The sequence below is a fragment of the Perca flavescens genome, chromosome 12, assembly GCF_004354835.1.
Source record: "Perca flavescens isolate YP-PL-M2 chromosome 12, PFLA_1.0, whole genome shotgun sequence".
NCBI classification, from domain to species: domain Eukaryota; kingdom Metazoa; phylum Chordata; class Actinopteri; order Perciformes; family Percidae; genus Perca; species Perca flavescens.
The window spans coordinates 26470584-26487496 of NC_041342.1; the positions used below are offsets into that span (position 1 = coordinate 26470584).

Below are 16913 nucleotides of genomic sequence, written 5' to 3' on the forward strand. Positions count from 1 at the left end.
CTTACAGATGCTCATGAATGGGATGTGTAATGCATTTGTGCAAATTATTATTACTATACAATAACCATTTTCTACTATTTTTGCAAGGGCACTGTACAGATATGACTGTAAACTGTGTTCCTGTATAATACATACTGTACAGTAAGACATAACTACTAGTGATACATTAAGAGACTAAAAGAAATGTCATAACTGCAAGCTGGCTTCTTAATTCTTTGAAATCCTTATATGCATTATGGTTTTTCCCCAGGGGGCCTTATATGTATTTACACTTTATTTTAAGTCTGTAGCCTATTTTCTGCTGCCAATAACTCGTTTCGACCGTGTCTTCCTGTCAAACAAAAAAACCTGGAAAAAGCAAAATGTGCAATATTTGTAACAGGAGTGGGCTGCTCTAATAACATCCACAAGTTTACTTTCACGTCACTTCTAGTGCGATCAGGTACCTCCTCAAATAGATCAACCCTGGAGCTCCAACACGTGTGTGTGTGTGTGTGCGCGTGTGTGTGCGTGTGTGTGTGTGTGTGTGTGTGTGTGCGTGTGTGTGTGTGTTAGGTGGGGGTGCGGTTAAGGGGGAGCAAGAGGGTTTTTGGAGGCGTGGTCCTCTGTGTTGCTATGCACAAATTTGGCATATAAACGCAAAATGAGCAGCGGTCCCATGCAGCCAGTAGCACACAGAGCCAGCTGAGGAATTCAACAGGTACCTATAGACATTTTTGAGCTCTCTCTCTCTCTTCCAGCGTGGATGTACCAACTGCCTGCTCTCATTCTGTGTGATGGATGGAATTAAAGGCTCCAGGGATTGGAAACCTGTCACTCTGCAATAATCTCAAGGTTTTCTGGCATCTGGAATATTGCACCTTGGAGGTATTTCGATCAATTTGGCAGAACTTAAAGGTAAACTTGCAGTATAAATAACTATTATTATTTAGGACACGTGTGTGTGTCTTTGTTACTCACAAGTGAGCTTATCACGTTTGATCTTTTAAAAGTATTCCTAGAATCATTTTAATAGGCTATTCTCTATAATTCTTTATTATTGGAACTAGTTTTTGTATAAAACATCACTGGAGTATTTTAGTTCTTGAAGTGATCCTTAAAAGAAAAGATCAAGATAATAATTATAATTTAATCTTTTTTTATATCAAAAATTCCACCGCACGTCTCCCTCCAGTGCATGCTAGCACACATACAGTACAGTAACTCACACAAGTGCACTACATTTTGTGCTCTGTAAGAAGATGTGAAAACCCAGTTTACACTGGTACTACTGTGTGTAATGATGCAGTGACCCGCAGATGCACTCAGACTGCCTTGGAGTCTGGAGCAGTTCTATTTTGTAAAAAGCATCAAATAATGAGCTAATAATGACCTGTGCATTGGTGCAACATCACATATTAAACAGCTGCATGGAAATTGTGTACTCACATGCAGGAAGTGAACAGTCCGAAAGGATAAAGCTGAAATTGAAATTCAACCTATTCTACTTAAACATGCACTCTCTCTGTTTTGCAGACATCAAAAGCTTAATTCAGCTGCAGTATTTCCCCCATCATGAAGAGGTCTCTTCCTTTCCCGGGCTGGGTAAGAACAACGAGCTTGTTCCTATGTTTGACTCAGACCGCCCTGGCAATGGTCCTCACCAACTCCACACAACTCGAGTCCATCCTGGACAAATACAGAGAAAAGGATGAGGAGTGGTGGAGGGCCCGGTCAAGAGGGAAGAGGGCCATCAGCGATGGAGACATGCACCTCATCCTGGACTTGCACAACAAGCTACGGGGTCAGGTCTACCCTCCTGCCTCCAACATGGAGTACATGGTAAGTGCTGGGGTCACAGCTGTCTCTCTTATACTAGGTCAATTTTACCACACTGGAATACATATTATCATATTAATATATATATTAATATATATATATATATATATATATATATATATATATATATATATTATATATATATATATGAAAGAATTCAACCATGTACACAGTACATGGTAAATTAATAAACACCACAAACCAGTATTAGTTCGATAAAGAGTCAGAATTAAATTTACAGTATCAGGAGAACTCATGCTAGTCTCGCATTGCCAGACCTATCTCCACAGTGAGGTGGAGTAAGGTCTGGCTACTTCACACAAACATTCTGGGATAGGAGAAAAAACAACCTGGGTTGTTTGCATTTCTTTAAACCAATCACAAAAGTCTTGGTTCGGCCCTAAATTCCTGACGCAGAAGTGGTGGTCTTGGGAAAGAACTTGTTTTGGTGGAACATTTGCACCCGGCAAAAGAAAACACCACATACAATATTAAAAGAAGTTAACCTTATTACACAATACAGTATATATATATATGTGAGCTATTTAAATTAGCTGGATACATGGTTAAATGTAATTTGCTCTAACCAGTGTATCGCTTTGTGATCATCCACAGCAATCACCACCAATCTGTCCCAAAACGTCCCAGTTAGATAGTAAATGCTGTAAAGATAATCTTTGTAAATCTTTACAATTGTTTCTTGAAAGCAGGCCTGCCTTCTTGCACAATCCAAATTTTCTTCAAAACTTGCCATTTTCAGCATTTAGCTTGCTAGCTCGAAGTTTGTTGTTGTTTCCCGAAGCGAACAGAGTTTGAGAACGGCACAGAGAGTGGAAGGCAATGGACATCACGCTGGATGTCAGGCATTTATCCTGGAAATTCCATTAATCCAGACTAAACTGATGCATTTGGATTGCCCATTTACTGAAGCGGCGTGATACTCCGCATTTAAAGACTTTTGTGATTGATGTCTTTTTTCACCCTTTAAGTAAACCAAAAAAACACAAGTAAAATATGTAAGAAATACGTTAAACAGTGTTCATGTTACAGCAGGTAAACCTGTCTATAATCAAGAACCCTCTGTTAAAAAAAGGTTATCATTGTAAACTGCATTTGTACCATTCTATAATGGAAAGGCTCATTATCTAGTAAATCTGGCCAAATCATGGAGGTTTGACACCAAAGTCAAAAGTCTTTCTCTCCTGACTCTGCCAGTGCAGTTCTGTCAGCTCAAGACAACAGAGTGAACGAGATCTGCAATCCAAAGCCACCATCTGGCTAGCTGTAGCACCTCCCTCCTGCTTGCCCGCCCTCGCTGACCCTGGCCCATATCCAGCTTTCACCCCCGCAGTGTTGTCCTGCCCTCTACCTCAACCATCCTGCCCTCCCTCCTTCCCTTCCTGCCCTGCATCTCCCAACTCTAATACTCCATTCCTCCTCACGCTGACTCTCTTTCTCCCTGTCTTGCTCTTTTGCATTCTTGATCTTCAGCCTCACAAACTTTCCCTCATGCTTTTTTTCCCCCTGCTCCCCTTTCATGCTCTGCCTTACCTCCTCTATCCCCATCCATCGCAGCTCACTCAAACCCTGGCTGAGGCCGATGTTATCTTTTGTTTGATCCTCCATGCATCTCATTTTGGGTGCCACGGCAGTGAATCTATTTCAAACATGTCGAGCCTTACCATTTGAAGTCCGGGGCACGGTAGTGTAAATGTATGTTATGTACACTAATCCTGTGTTTCTTTAGCAAAGGATACTATTACTGATGATAATGATGTGGTAAGGCCGGGGACTGATGAGGACCAAGTATTTGGTTTTCAGATTGCAGGATTTGGAGGCCTAAAGGGCTGAACTTTCATTGCAGCTCTGACTACAAAAGCCAGTCAGCAAATGCCTTTAAAGCACTGTTGCGTCCGTTAATCTAAAGCACGTCACTTCTTGCCCGCAGATTTTCCTGAGAAATAGAGACCTCTTTAAAAGCTTCCCGTAATCACAACCATCAATACGGTTGAATTACAAGCATTTACGTGAAGCAAATTTGCGTACTTTAAATTCCCAAAGCAATGGATGGCTTCTTGTTTTATTGAGCATTTGCCCTAAATCTACAACTGTAAGACTGCTCAGGTGGTCCTGGCAGAGGGCTGAAAACAGCTCTGTATTTTGGGAAGTTAATGCTCTTTGGAATGCAAAAGGAGATTGGAACTTGTTATCGTGACTTTTCCCTGAAAGCTGGTGAGCAGTCCATCTTCCTCTCTGCTGGATAATTAAGAGTGAAGAATAACAAGAATACAGAGAGAATAATGAGCTGGCAGAGATAATTAGTAGCCGCTGTAGATTGTTTGCAGTGAAAGCTTCGGGATGAACTGGAATTTCATTATAACCTGCAAGAGTAGTGACACATGCCCTAAGTAGGCCTAAGGGTTCAGTATGCTTCTAACAAACTATGTTCTACGAAGTATTGTCCGAAAAAATCAAAAGTTCCGAACGGCCACATTCAAAGCCTGGTTAAAAAATCTGCAGTTGTAGAGAGGGCCAAGATGTGTCAAGATTAGGAAATGTCAAATGTTGGACTATCTGACAAACACTTCTTTTGAAGCAAACTGACTCCTTCAGGAACTGAAACAAGAATTTGTTTTAAAGCAATACAATAGTTTTTCTTCCAGAAGTTACTCTTATGTATAAAAATGTCACATGACATTTCCAAAAACCTATGAGATTTTTTCTGAGCGGTTTGGTTTAGGAAAATAAAAACTACGTGGTTAGATTGTCATTAGTAAGATTGTCTTCATAGTTAATAGGAACCAACATTGATTTTTGGGACAAGGCAGAAGATGAACTGCAGTCTCCAGTGTCAAAGTCACAGTTTTTACATTAAACAATCCACAGCCCTTAAAGCTGTGTTCTGCTGCTGCAGAAAAATGCTGGTCATCTGGCCAAAGACGCAAAACAGTGAAACTTTATTTTCGCTAGCCAGTCAAATGTATGCAGGCACACATTCTTGGTAGATGTAACATGTAGTTTTACTGTTTCACTCAAGATAATTGAAACGGATGAAATGATTCTTGCCATGTAGGGCTGCTCTATTTGACATTATTTATATATGTCATCAAAACAATATTAAAATTTCTATCATAGCCTACATATTTTTCTATATCGTCTCTTTTGCTATGTTGAAAAACCATCGGCCAAACCGCATTACAGCGATACTTACGTCCATTTGGGAGCAATTCACGTTCTGATCCTTGCATGTGGTAGGCCTAGTGAAGCTGGAGCAAATCATAGAGGCGCTGTTTTGCTAACATGGAGCATGGAGTATACAAAAAAAGCTTGACCATGTGGTTATTTCCTATAAATTAACAAACAAAAGAACATGCTACATATATCGTAATCAAGATATGAAATGACCTATATCAGGATAAAAGATTCTGGCCATACAGTATATCACCCAGACCTATCGCCATGACCACTTTACCATGATAATCCTCATATATTACAAACTGCTGTGCAGTTTTTGATGTCTGGTAAGCCCTCAGATTAATGGATCTTAACTCAAACCTGCCTTCCTAGATCATATTTAATCATACGTGTTGATGGTACCTGTAGCAACAGGCTCGCACCAATACAGCCCCTCACATTATTTTAATGCAATGCTGTTTAAAGTCTGAATGCCCACACAACAGACCAATTCAAGCATGTATTTCCTGTTGTGGTTGTTTTGATTGTTTGAACAAACGACCTTCTCTGTCATTTTTCCATAGCTAATGTAACATGATCCCTGCCTGAAAATCATGCAATCTTTTAACTGAAGTTGAATGAAAATAAGGTCACCAAAATTGGAATGATAAGACTTCGACCTAACAACTATACAATATAATGTAATGATCATGGCAAAATATAGTATCACGTGGCAACCTTGCAGGAGGTTAGAGCAGAAAATCACCTCAGTGTTGATATCTCAGCCACAAGCTGGATTGTGGCCAAAGAAGTAAAGAGTCAAAATATCTCCAACCAGGCCTGAACAGTAAGCAGCAGCACAGTGAATGGGCAACAGTTTGCACAGTGTGTTAGCCTCACCAAACATATGGAACACATTATGGTGGTCAATCAGAGCAGTTACAACTCCACACTTAAGCATTATCCTATTAGTTTTGACGTGTGATGGCCGTAATGCAACCAAACAGTATGCCAGCAGCAGAGCACACTGCACCTATTCTTCTCCCTCCCCAACAAAGTCAACAGTAAATTAACTTTGCCGCAACATTTGAATTGCTCAATCCTATACCCTTGGTCTGCTTTCTTGCTTTGTTGAAAACTGTTTTCAGGTATGTTGACTTCAATTTAGCTTATTTTTTGTCAGGTTTTCACAGTAAAGATGGAATTAAACCCCTATAGAAAGACTTTCTACTTTTATTTGTCAGCTTTTTCTCTCTCAGCTTGTTTTATGACACCAAAAAACTAACTGGAAACAAGCTATGAAACAACCACATTGAATAGTAGCACAAAGCTGCAAGTTGATGTGGTGGTGGTGATTCCTCTCTGTTTCCATTCTCTCTCATGTATGTGTCTGTGTGTGTGTCAGAGAGTGAACGTGTGTGCTTAATGGGTGAGGCCTAGTTTTGACTATACTGTGTTAAATTTGCGAGAGGCATGCGTACAGCCACTGTTCCTTAAAGTAAAGAAGGTTCATCTTTCAGGTTCACTTTGCCTCAAGTATGGTCTAATTTACTCAAAGAGGATGATGAGATATCTGAAAAATGTAACGAGTAGCAATTGAAGCCGCAACTATGGAAAGTGGCCGGCCACTTTAGGCCACTTAAATCATGAGGGTTATCTAGAGTGGAGTTTTAGTATTTAACTGTCGGAGGCAAAGCTACACTAGACTCAAAAACTCATTGAGTTTAACCTGGAGCCCAAGAGAAACCTAATACTACTAAACCTAATGCTTTAGGCACCAGCTGAAAAAAATTATAGCTACTTAGCTATAGCTTCCTACCTTCAGAACTTTTTTCATTTTTTTTTTTTCAGAGGTACATTTTTTAACCAAGTTCATATGTGTTGTTCTCTGTGTGTGTGTGTGTGTGTGTGTGTGTGTGTGTGTGTGTGTGTGTGTGTGTGTGTGTGTGTGTGTGTGTGTGTGTGTGTGTGTGTGTGTGTGTGTGTGTGTGCCCCAGGTATGGGATTATGAGTTAGAGAGGAGTGCAGAGCACTGGGCATATACCTGCCGATGGGAACATGGACCGAGCCATATGTTGACACAAATAGGACAAAACCTTGGAGCGCACTGGGGCAGGTGTGTATGTAGCCTACAAAGAAGTGGAGGGAACTGTATTAGTTAAATTATGTTTTATACAACTGTAATATGATAAGAATAATATTTTTTTCTTTTACAATACGCTTCATCCTTTTGTGTGATACCCAATTCATTTTCACCACAAACAAACCTGTCTTGTGTTAATTGATTGTCTCCAAACCTCACAACTCTGAATGGTTGCATTGTGTTGTTTTCTTCTTCTTTGACTCTGTAGTTCACCTAGTGCTTTTAGCAGGTCTGTTTAGGTTATTGTCAGCAAAAAAATTCCACCCTACGCTACCTGTCCAAAACCGCAGACGCAGTTTGTGACTAGCTGGTGAACATAGTGGAGCATTTAGCAGCTTAAGAGCCAGATATTTCCCTCAGCAGTTGTGGAGACCAAGAGCTAAAAGAACAGTGAATTCGTCAGGTGGTAGTGATGATGACTCCCAATTTTGCTCCAGTTAGACTTGTACATAAGTGACTGTTTGCTAACATGTTTGCCTTTAATATGTCAGTATTTTGTTTTAGTGAGCTTGTTCTGCTGTCCCCAAGTTGCCTAAAAAATGCAGCTTTAATGACCATGCTAGTCAAACAAACACTAGGGGCACAGGCTGTGCACCAAAATACAACAAACCACGTTCCAGCCAATCAATGACAAGATGGTTGGGGAGGGGGTGGGGGTTAGTGCGCATGCACATAATGGGGGTAGGGGGTGGGACAGTGAGCAGAGCTGATTGAGTAGCGTGATTTGTATCTGAGAGTAGCTGCTGGATCGCTGGTTTATTGTATTTTGGTGCACAGCCTGTGCAGCTAGCATTTGTTTGACGTTTCCGACCCCTGTGTTATCTCCCGAGACCGGGCTTTTTCACAGTGTATTCAGGGGGCAGGCAGAGAGGCCTACGATTTGAGACAAACCATAGCTTTTCTGACTGACTGCCATAGAAGCTACCAGCAACATGTGTTAGCATGCCAGCTAAACCAGAACAAAGGAAGATGCCAAGAGCAAAACAAGGTACAGCGTTGGAAGAGGAAATGGAGGAGATCATAAATTCCCTGAGCTTTATGACCGAGGAGATAAGCAAACTCGCCAAACAAACAAAACTTGTTGAATTAATGACCGAGGTTAAACAACTTAAAACGCTTATCAAGGAAAAGGTCAAGAAAATTGAGGACTTGGAAAAAAGGATCGACGATTTGGAACAATACTCGCGGATGGAGGATGTGATTATAACTGGACTGGAGACACAAACATCAAACATCAAACTTATGCAAGAGCGACGTCCGACACAAACAAATAAATGAAATTGCGCTGAAACCATGCAGGAACTCATAGTGCACCTTCAAGACATGCATTATAAGCAAGCATGCACAATACCAAATCAATTAAATTGAATGCGGCCATCGTTACTGTTATCAACCTGTGCTTTTTCTACTAAGACGTTTAAAACTGTCTGAGTGTCTCATGTAAACGGTCTATTAATAAGGGAAGAGTTTTTGCTTTTATTTCCTTCAGCCTGTTCTCATGAACGATTAGTTCAAAAAGCTACCAAAAGTTAAGCACTGTAATCCGTAAGCATTCAATGTTTTTTTTTGCTGTATTCACCACATTGACGGCCGCATAGGAACGCGGCTGGCTGCTTAGGGAGGTCGAGGTGGATGATACCTTCACCAGGATTTTCAAGCTAGAGAGTGGAGTTCACTTCCCGGGGAAAGCCTTTCACCCAGGAAATGCGTGTTCCTTTCCAAATGTAAACCAGTCTTTTTGGTGCCTAATCATAACTTTTGTCGCGTCCAAACACTCATATTTACTGGACTAAATTTAACTGGAATGTCTGCCGAGACAACCGGCAGGCGGCAGCATGCAGTGCTTTGTACTCAAAGTCACCTATTTTCGGGTAACTGAACCACCAACTACCACTGATACAACGGAGGTCTGTTGCCAGTAGCACAAAGCTCTGTAGCGGCTTCATGGAGCGCGGAGCCACAGGTCACCAGCCACTGGTCACGTGACCACCTGGCGTCACGTGACCAGCCGGCGGGCTCCTAGTTTTGTAGGATATAATACGTTTTGGCTCAACACATAGGAATTTCCAATAAATTAGACAATATTGCATTTATAGACATGACTTCAACACATTTATTATCACATTTTTTTATGATATTGTGAAAGGATACAGTATAATACATTTTGTGTGACTTTAGGGACCGCCCCCCTACCTACCATGTCCAGGCCTGGTATGATGAGGTGAGGTACTACAGCTATCCCTACTCCCAGGAGTGTAACCCACACTGCCCATTCAGATGTTCAGGACCTGTTTGTACTCACTACACTCAGGTAAGGGCTTTTTATCTCCATAGGTTAACAATGCCTTGGGATCATTTTAGGCTTTAACTTAAAAAAAATGTAGAATCAATTTGTGATGTTTAAACATAATAATTCAAATTTATTAGGGAATGGCAGTGGCCCTGCATACCCACAAAGGTGCTTTTAGTTACTCAGGCTGATTATACGTCTAAGAATAGACGTTAAAATGAGTAAAAACAACTTTGTGGAGGGTCTTTAATGGCTTTAAAAAAAAACATTCTGTGAACATGAGTTATTTTCTTTAACAGATCAGTATGAGAATGCGGTTTTGATATATAGGAACATACTTTTTTTGGAAGACAGGGTTGAACTACTACTAGTTCAACTAACTAAGGCCCTTCTTCCAAGTTATTCAAGTTTGTAATTATTGCCTATATTACTATGAGAGCCGCATGAAATGATGCAAAAACATTGTGTATAGTAACACTTGATGAACGCTTCCTTTAGAAAATTCAGCTACAAGCTCCACCAAATGTGAGAGGACCACTGAACACTTTACTTTGTGTGTGTATTTTTTAATTTTCAGTTGGTGTGGGCGACTAGCAATCGTATTGGCTGTGCCATCAATGTGTGTTACAACATGAACGTTTGGGGAATGATCTGGGCTAAAGCTGTCTATCTGGTCTGCAACTACTCTCCACCGTACGTTTTGGCTTGTTTCAATACCATGTGATACAACTTCCCCAAAATGACAGAGACTAAAACTAAAATCATAAATGTAGTTATCTCAGAATCAGTTTTTTTTTACTTTGTAATGACTCCAAACAAGAGATACAAAAAATATATGAACTGAATCAAAGTCTGTTTACAGGTGCTGCATAATGTGGAAAGACTTGTATATGGCTGATAAATTATCTCAAGTGATGTCGCCTGAGTCAGATGGGTCTTAAAACATCAAGTGTAGAAGTTAGAAGAAAGTGGGCCGACCTCTGTAGTCTGCTCACAAACTCAGCTTGAGGTTCAAGGCTACACTAGCCACTATTAGCATTAACACACTCAAATCTCCGACAGACCTGTCGGCAGTCAAGTTGCATTGTGGGTAATGTAGGCACCAGGTTTTCAACATTGAAGAAGAATGTCTCTTGCTCTTTTTTTTAACTTGAGGCCAACAATGTTATAAGAGTATAAATGCTAAATTCTGTTAATAAATGAAGTTTCACAAACATAAATATTCCAGTAATAATTCTCAGTAGTTTAGCTGTGTTCATTATAATACACCTCCATCTCTTGCTTATAAAAAACATTCAAATAAATATATTCTTTTTCAACTACGACAAAATCCCTTTCATAATTTCTTTCTCAGGGGCAACTGGTGGGGTCATGCTCCTTACAAATATGGAACTCCCTGTTCTGCCTGTCCAGCTAGCTATGCTGGAGGCTGCAGGGACAATCTCTGCTACAAAGGTGGGTTTGGGACAGAGTTGTGGTTTTTCTGCTGCCATGGTTTATCTCCTTACATACCTTTGTACCTGTATTTTAGTAACTAGTTTTACTAAAAAAAATGTGTTATAATAGTTCAAAAAATTTGACTACACCATGAATATTTTCCCTCACTGTCCTGCCCTGATTTTTCCATGGTAAGATTGTTTTTTATGTACCCAGTGCAGCATTTCAACCCAATAAAATAATAATTTTGAGACATACTGTATGTACACCTTGAATCAATGTACGACAAAGAAAATGATCAAATCTAGTCAAACAACACAATGACAATCTGGTATCCGTATTTACAGACGGGGGCGTTGACAGGCGTCCCGCTCCTGAGATTGAGGAGACCAACTACATTGAACCTGAAGCGGAACCAGTGAGGGACAGGGAGCCCCAACCCAGGGCCCAGACGCCAAACCCCTCAGCCAATGACAACCTAGAGAGAAACCAGGTTGTCAGCGCAGAGCAGATGTGTAAGGACTGGTCCCACATTACTACATCTCTCTGAATGGCGCAGTCGTGAGAGTAGACATTAATACTAGTATTAGAATGAGGTTGTGAAAGGCTCTCGTTTGTTTGTTTGTTATGTTAGGTCAACAGGTCGACTGTGAGACTAAGCTGAGAGATCGGTGCAAGGGGACGACCTGTAACAGGTAAATGTTAAAGAATATGGTGACACACTGCAACAGACAGGTGTCAAAGGCTCTGAACACCCACACAGCTGTTTTTGGTTATTCTGGCTGACTGGACCTCTTCCCAGGACCGTGTGGGTGTGTTTAGACTGATTGATTGACATCTTCCTGAGCCTCCTGTTAGCTTTGATGCACCTGTTAGGGCAAAACAAATGACAGCTTCATCATTGTTATTGGTAGATGAAATTTGTGATGTAATGAATTCCCATCAAAGCTCCGGCCCACCTTCAACCTGAGCAGGGGTCTAAAATGCCAGAATAAGTTAAATCACCTGTGTGGGTGTTCAGAGACTTTAATAATACTGTGTATGCAAATTCTGGGAAACATTTGATGTGCCAAGATAGTTGGGAATTATCAGTTCATACTGAATTTATTATTTTCAGATAAAACACAGAAATATTCCTTATATTAGTATGTATGTATTATCTATGTATGTAGCATGTGCTTATGTGAAAAGCAAAATAACAGTGGCAAGATGTGTTCACTGTTATTCCCGCCCATAGATATGAGTGTCCACCTGGCTGCCTTGACACTCCGGGAAAAGTAGTTGGGACTGGCTATTATGACATGGTAAGCGATCAACAGAGACAATTTCATTTTATTTTCAATGTTTGACATTTACCTGTGTATCCATGGAAGATTAATGTTTATTTGTAGCTATACCTGGCTGTGTGCATTAACAGTTGTGTATGTCTACTGCAGCAATCCAGTGTGTGTGGAGCTGGGTTACACTCTGGTGTTATTGACAATGACGGGGGATGGCTGGATGTGACCAGACTGGGCAGAAAACAACAATTCACCAAGTCATACAAGAATGGTATTCAATCAATTGGGTATGAATCAGTTTCTGCATTTAGTCTTTATTTTAAAAAAAGTGTTTAATAAGATATGATAAGATAGACTTTATTAATCCCACACTGGGGAAATTCCCTTGCTACAGCAGCTCAAAAGAAAAATTCCCACACATCAGAATAACACAAATACACATTAAATAGACATAGGAAAAAATATACAAAAAGTATTATAAGAAATAGAAAAAATTTAATCTGAATTATAATAATAATAGTAATATTTACACTATTGACACCCTTATATAAACAGACAGTATATATACACAGATATACACATGAGTAAGGTGCGAATGAATATAAATGACATATTGCACAGTAGGAGGTGACACGGAGTAATACAGTCTAGATATATTTGTACTCCCTTTATAGGGGCTGTTCAATTTATGATGCATGGATATGCAGCACAGACCATAACTTCATACAGTTTTCTTTAAATCCACAGGAAAAACAGGAGTGCTAATTCCTTCAAAGTAGAGACGGTGCCTGGTAAGGAGCATACAGTCTTTTTTCACTTTGAGGACACAGATACAGGAACATGTCATCAGCATACAGACACACTGTAGGGTCATTTTGCTGTGCCTTTTTTTTCTCCCAGTCAAGGCAGTAACATGTGATACCACCGTTGCACTTTTCTGCCCTTTCAAGAAACCTGTACGACACTGTCCCAGGTAACATTGTGCTTTTATCCACTTTGGAGGTTAAAAACATCTCACCATTTGAATTAAACTACAATGGGCTGAGCCAATGAGTTACGTTTTTTTTAAGTAATAGAGGTTAGCTGTTTGGCCCTTTCAACATCATCAATGAAGGAAAGCTAGCATTTATCGATTTTTATATTATATCTTGAAAAAGGTTATCTACTTTGCCATTTATAGTTTTCTTCTATTTGCAATCCTACAAGGTGTAGTTATTTGCCTAAATAGTGTTTACTCAACCAGTTTGATTATTTCAGCCTCCAAATAGCTCTGCCTTTAGGACAGTAAGAACATACAGTAGTTCCAGTGTATGCACTGAAAATATATGACCTAAAGTGAGCTCTGGCTTTTCCTTTAGGTTGTATTGTCCCCGGAACTGTCTGCGTGACAGTCAAGCCCGAGTCATTGGGACAAAATCCTATTCAGATGTAAGTTGTTGCATTATTGTCATAATCTGACCATCACATTCTTTCACTGACTTATTGGAAACACTAGACCTTTTTCACAGCAGACATTCTGACTTGTCATAGCCAGTAAAGCAAAGATGTAATTAACATTAATTAGGGCTTTTTTCAAGTGCTAAATATGGATTATCCAGCATTTGAATCAGTCATACATGCCAAATCAGCTTGCACAATAACTTTAAACAGTAAAACCTAAATGAAATCCAGCCTTAATTAATGTTATTAGTTCCAGTAATTTTCCTGTTATGACTCGTCTAAATCTTATTGGCCCGCATGAACCTTTCTTGTGCCGAAAACGGGCGCAGTGCCGCTAGCCGAAATAATTACATTTTTCAAGTCAACATGTCACAGGAGTCACAGGACTCTGTAACTGATTGGATGCAGGTATTCTCTGGCTGCACTTTGACCCTGAAATATGGAATGCAGCCATTATTGAGATCATTCTTTACACCTATGCCTTTTCATCTACAAAATTTCACAAGGTCTGCTGTGAAAAGCTAAACAGTGTTTTGGGATACAACCAGTTAAGGTACGATTATACTTTAACCCATATAACTACCCATTCCTCAAATAGGCGTCATCTCCTCTCTGTTTATTATGTCATCACATGTCGAGGGACCATTTTGATGATTTTATGATGATGATAATATTGGCAGCATTCACCAACCAGACTGCATTTATTTTCTAGAGCAGTGGTTCCCAACCTGGGGGTCGAGACCCCCAAGGGGGTCGCGAGATAATTTCTGGGGGTTGCCTGATGGTTGGGGGGAGACAAAAAAAGAAATCAGGAGGTCCTGGAACACAGAAAGGGTGCTGTTCCGACAGGTCAGTGGGAGAGAAAAAGTCACAAACACATCAAAAATCCACAGAGCCTGGAGCACATTGGACAAGGCTAGGAGCTAGCTGCTAAAAGTAAACTGTCATGAAAGCAAAGCATCATTTCTTTACATGTATTAATCAGAGCATTCACAATATTCAGTCAAAATCAGAAGGGGGAGGCGCGTAGAAACAGCTGTTTATACCGGTTTGCAGCTTTTCTCTCGTCGTCAAGGGGGATGGGGGGGTCGCGAACACCAACCTCATTACTCTGGGGGGTTACGACTTGAAAAGGTTGAGAACCACTGCTCTAGAGGACAAGGAACATTATTCTTTTCTTCTTATATGAATAATCTGACGTAACAACCTCTTTCCCCCCAGAAATCCAGTATCTGCCGAGCAGCCATTCATGCTGGAGTGATCCAGAATGAGTCAGGAGGGTACCTCGATGTGATGCCGGTGGACAAAAGGCAGCAGTACAGTGGCAGTTACCAGAATGGCATCACTTCAGAGAGGTTTGGTTAAAAAAATAAAAAAAAGTACATATGTACAGTGTATATATATATATATATATATATATATATATATATATATATATATATATATATATATATAGAAGAAGAAATGTGCATGGAAAAATATATATACACCAGGCTAATTTCATGAATTTCAGAAATGAGATCTGGCAACAATATACAAATTGTTAATTTATGTATATTTCATTTGATATTGAGTTGGACTTTGTTTGGAGTTCAAATCCAACTGGGTTGGGGTGGCAGTAGGGACTTGGCTTGGGAACCGGAGGGTCGCTGGTTCGAGACCCTGTGCGGACCAAGCACTGAGTGTGGACTGGCATGTGTGTATTTCAGGCTTGTGTGTAATGTGCGTAATAACCATAGTGCAATAATGTAATTTCCCCTGTGGGATTAATAAAGTGTGTCTTAATTACCTTAGTCAGTGTGATGAACAAATTTCAATTACTAGTCATTATTAGAATTGCATCTTTACATCAAAACCATTCATCACCAGTCATTGCTGTTAAAAAGCAACATGTGCATTTACCACATCTCTGTTCTCTCCCTGCACTTCTTCTTTCAGCCTACTGAACCCAACAGGTGGAAAAGCCTTCAGAGTGTTTGCAGTCATCTGAAAAACCACTCTCAAAGGACAGCGTACCGTCAAACAAGGCCATATCACATCCAGCGAACCCAGTCATTATTATCTTAAAACATGTAATTTTACATTCATTCCTTCAGTAAATAATTCAGCTTCTGACACTAAAAGTGTAACATGGCTTTACTCAAGGCTTCCTGTCTATGTTTGGTCATGAGTGAACCAGTGTCCAGTAATTTGTTTGGTGAATGATGATCCTGGATGTCTTCTGCCGGCATTCCTAAATGTCTAGTGCTGACTGTAATAATCACTCCCATGCATCATGCTGACATGATATCATGACTTCATGTTTTTTATCACTTAAAGTTGAATATACACCACCAGATTTAGCACCACTCCAAATGCCTCCCACAATTTCCAAACGTGAAGGTTAAAATATAACATCATAGCTTTTACCAAACTAATTTTAGATGTAGTATGCCTCAGCTCCATGTCGGCATAAACCATAATGGGGCAGTCAGATACAGAGTCATAAAATCTGTTCAGACATTTTGTGGGAACAAGATTAGACTACTATTCAGTCAGACCATCCCTGCTGAAATTAACTACCTGGGTATTTGATGTCACCCCACTTGCTCAAAAACGCCATCTTGTATTTTCCTGTGGAGGACCAAACCAGGCAAATTATTGAGTAAAATTACAAATAAATTGATATAATAACCCATTGGCTATGTCTGGTGATCGGCTAAGCCTCTGGTGGGCAACAGCCAATATCTCTGGGGTTCAGGTGTAGCCAGCGGATATCCAGACAACGGATTTCCAGGCCAAGACTTCTCCTGCTGTGCACTGGTCATTGTTTACAGTCCGAGTTGAGAGACGTCTCTATAAACAGATATCTGCATTTGCATGCAGATAAATAAATAAAAATGACTAATAAAAAACTAAATCGTGGTCACAATAAAGGTGTTCTGCCTCTTTTACGCTCCACGTACCTGCATGCAACCAAAGCCTGCTCGAGCATGATTGGTCAATACTACTCAGACTACAAACGGGATCCACAATGCTTTTAATACCAAAATATTGCATTCATATGAAGATATCTGTTATAAAGATGTTCAATATATGCTGTTATAGAGATGATATAGCCCCGGTTTACCAAAGTCATATTTGAAAATTGTCCATGGGGAAGGGTTTAGCGAGCTGTCAATGTAAATTTATGGGGAAAAAGCAGCATGTGTGTTGGGAATGACCCATGTGGCTTCATTTCAAACTTTGCTTTTTGAAGATAGAATTATGTCATACTTTTGTTAACATTTGTTAACTATTAAATATAATAAATCAGGCCATGCACACAGGAACAATTTAAATGCTTTTTAAT

At 40.0% G+C, this 16913-nt stretch overlaps 1 protein-coding gene across 1 annotated transcript; it reads left to right on the forward strand.

The window, feature by feature from the left end:
- Positions 1 to 1587: 1587 nt before the first annotated feature.
- Positions 1588 to 15667, forward strand: LOC114565703 (cysteine-rich secretory protein LCCL domain-containing 1; the record flags this gene model as incomplete). The annotated part of the gene is made up of 14 exons (XM_028593904.1): positions 1588 to 1821; positions 6990 to 7108; positions 9314 to 9446; positions 10003 to 10118; positions 10780 to 10880; positions 11210 to 11377; positions 11497 to 11557; positions 12100 to 12166; positions 12299 to 12429; positions 12890 to 12933; positions 13043 to 13115; positions 13501 to 13570; positions 14804 to 14937; positions 15521 to 15667. Coding segments are annotated over 14 exons (1503 nt in total), but the record flags the coding sequence as incomplete, so codon positions are not given.
- Between the last annotated feature and the right edge of the window lie 1246 nt (positions 15668 to 16913).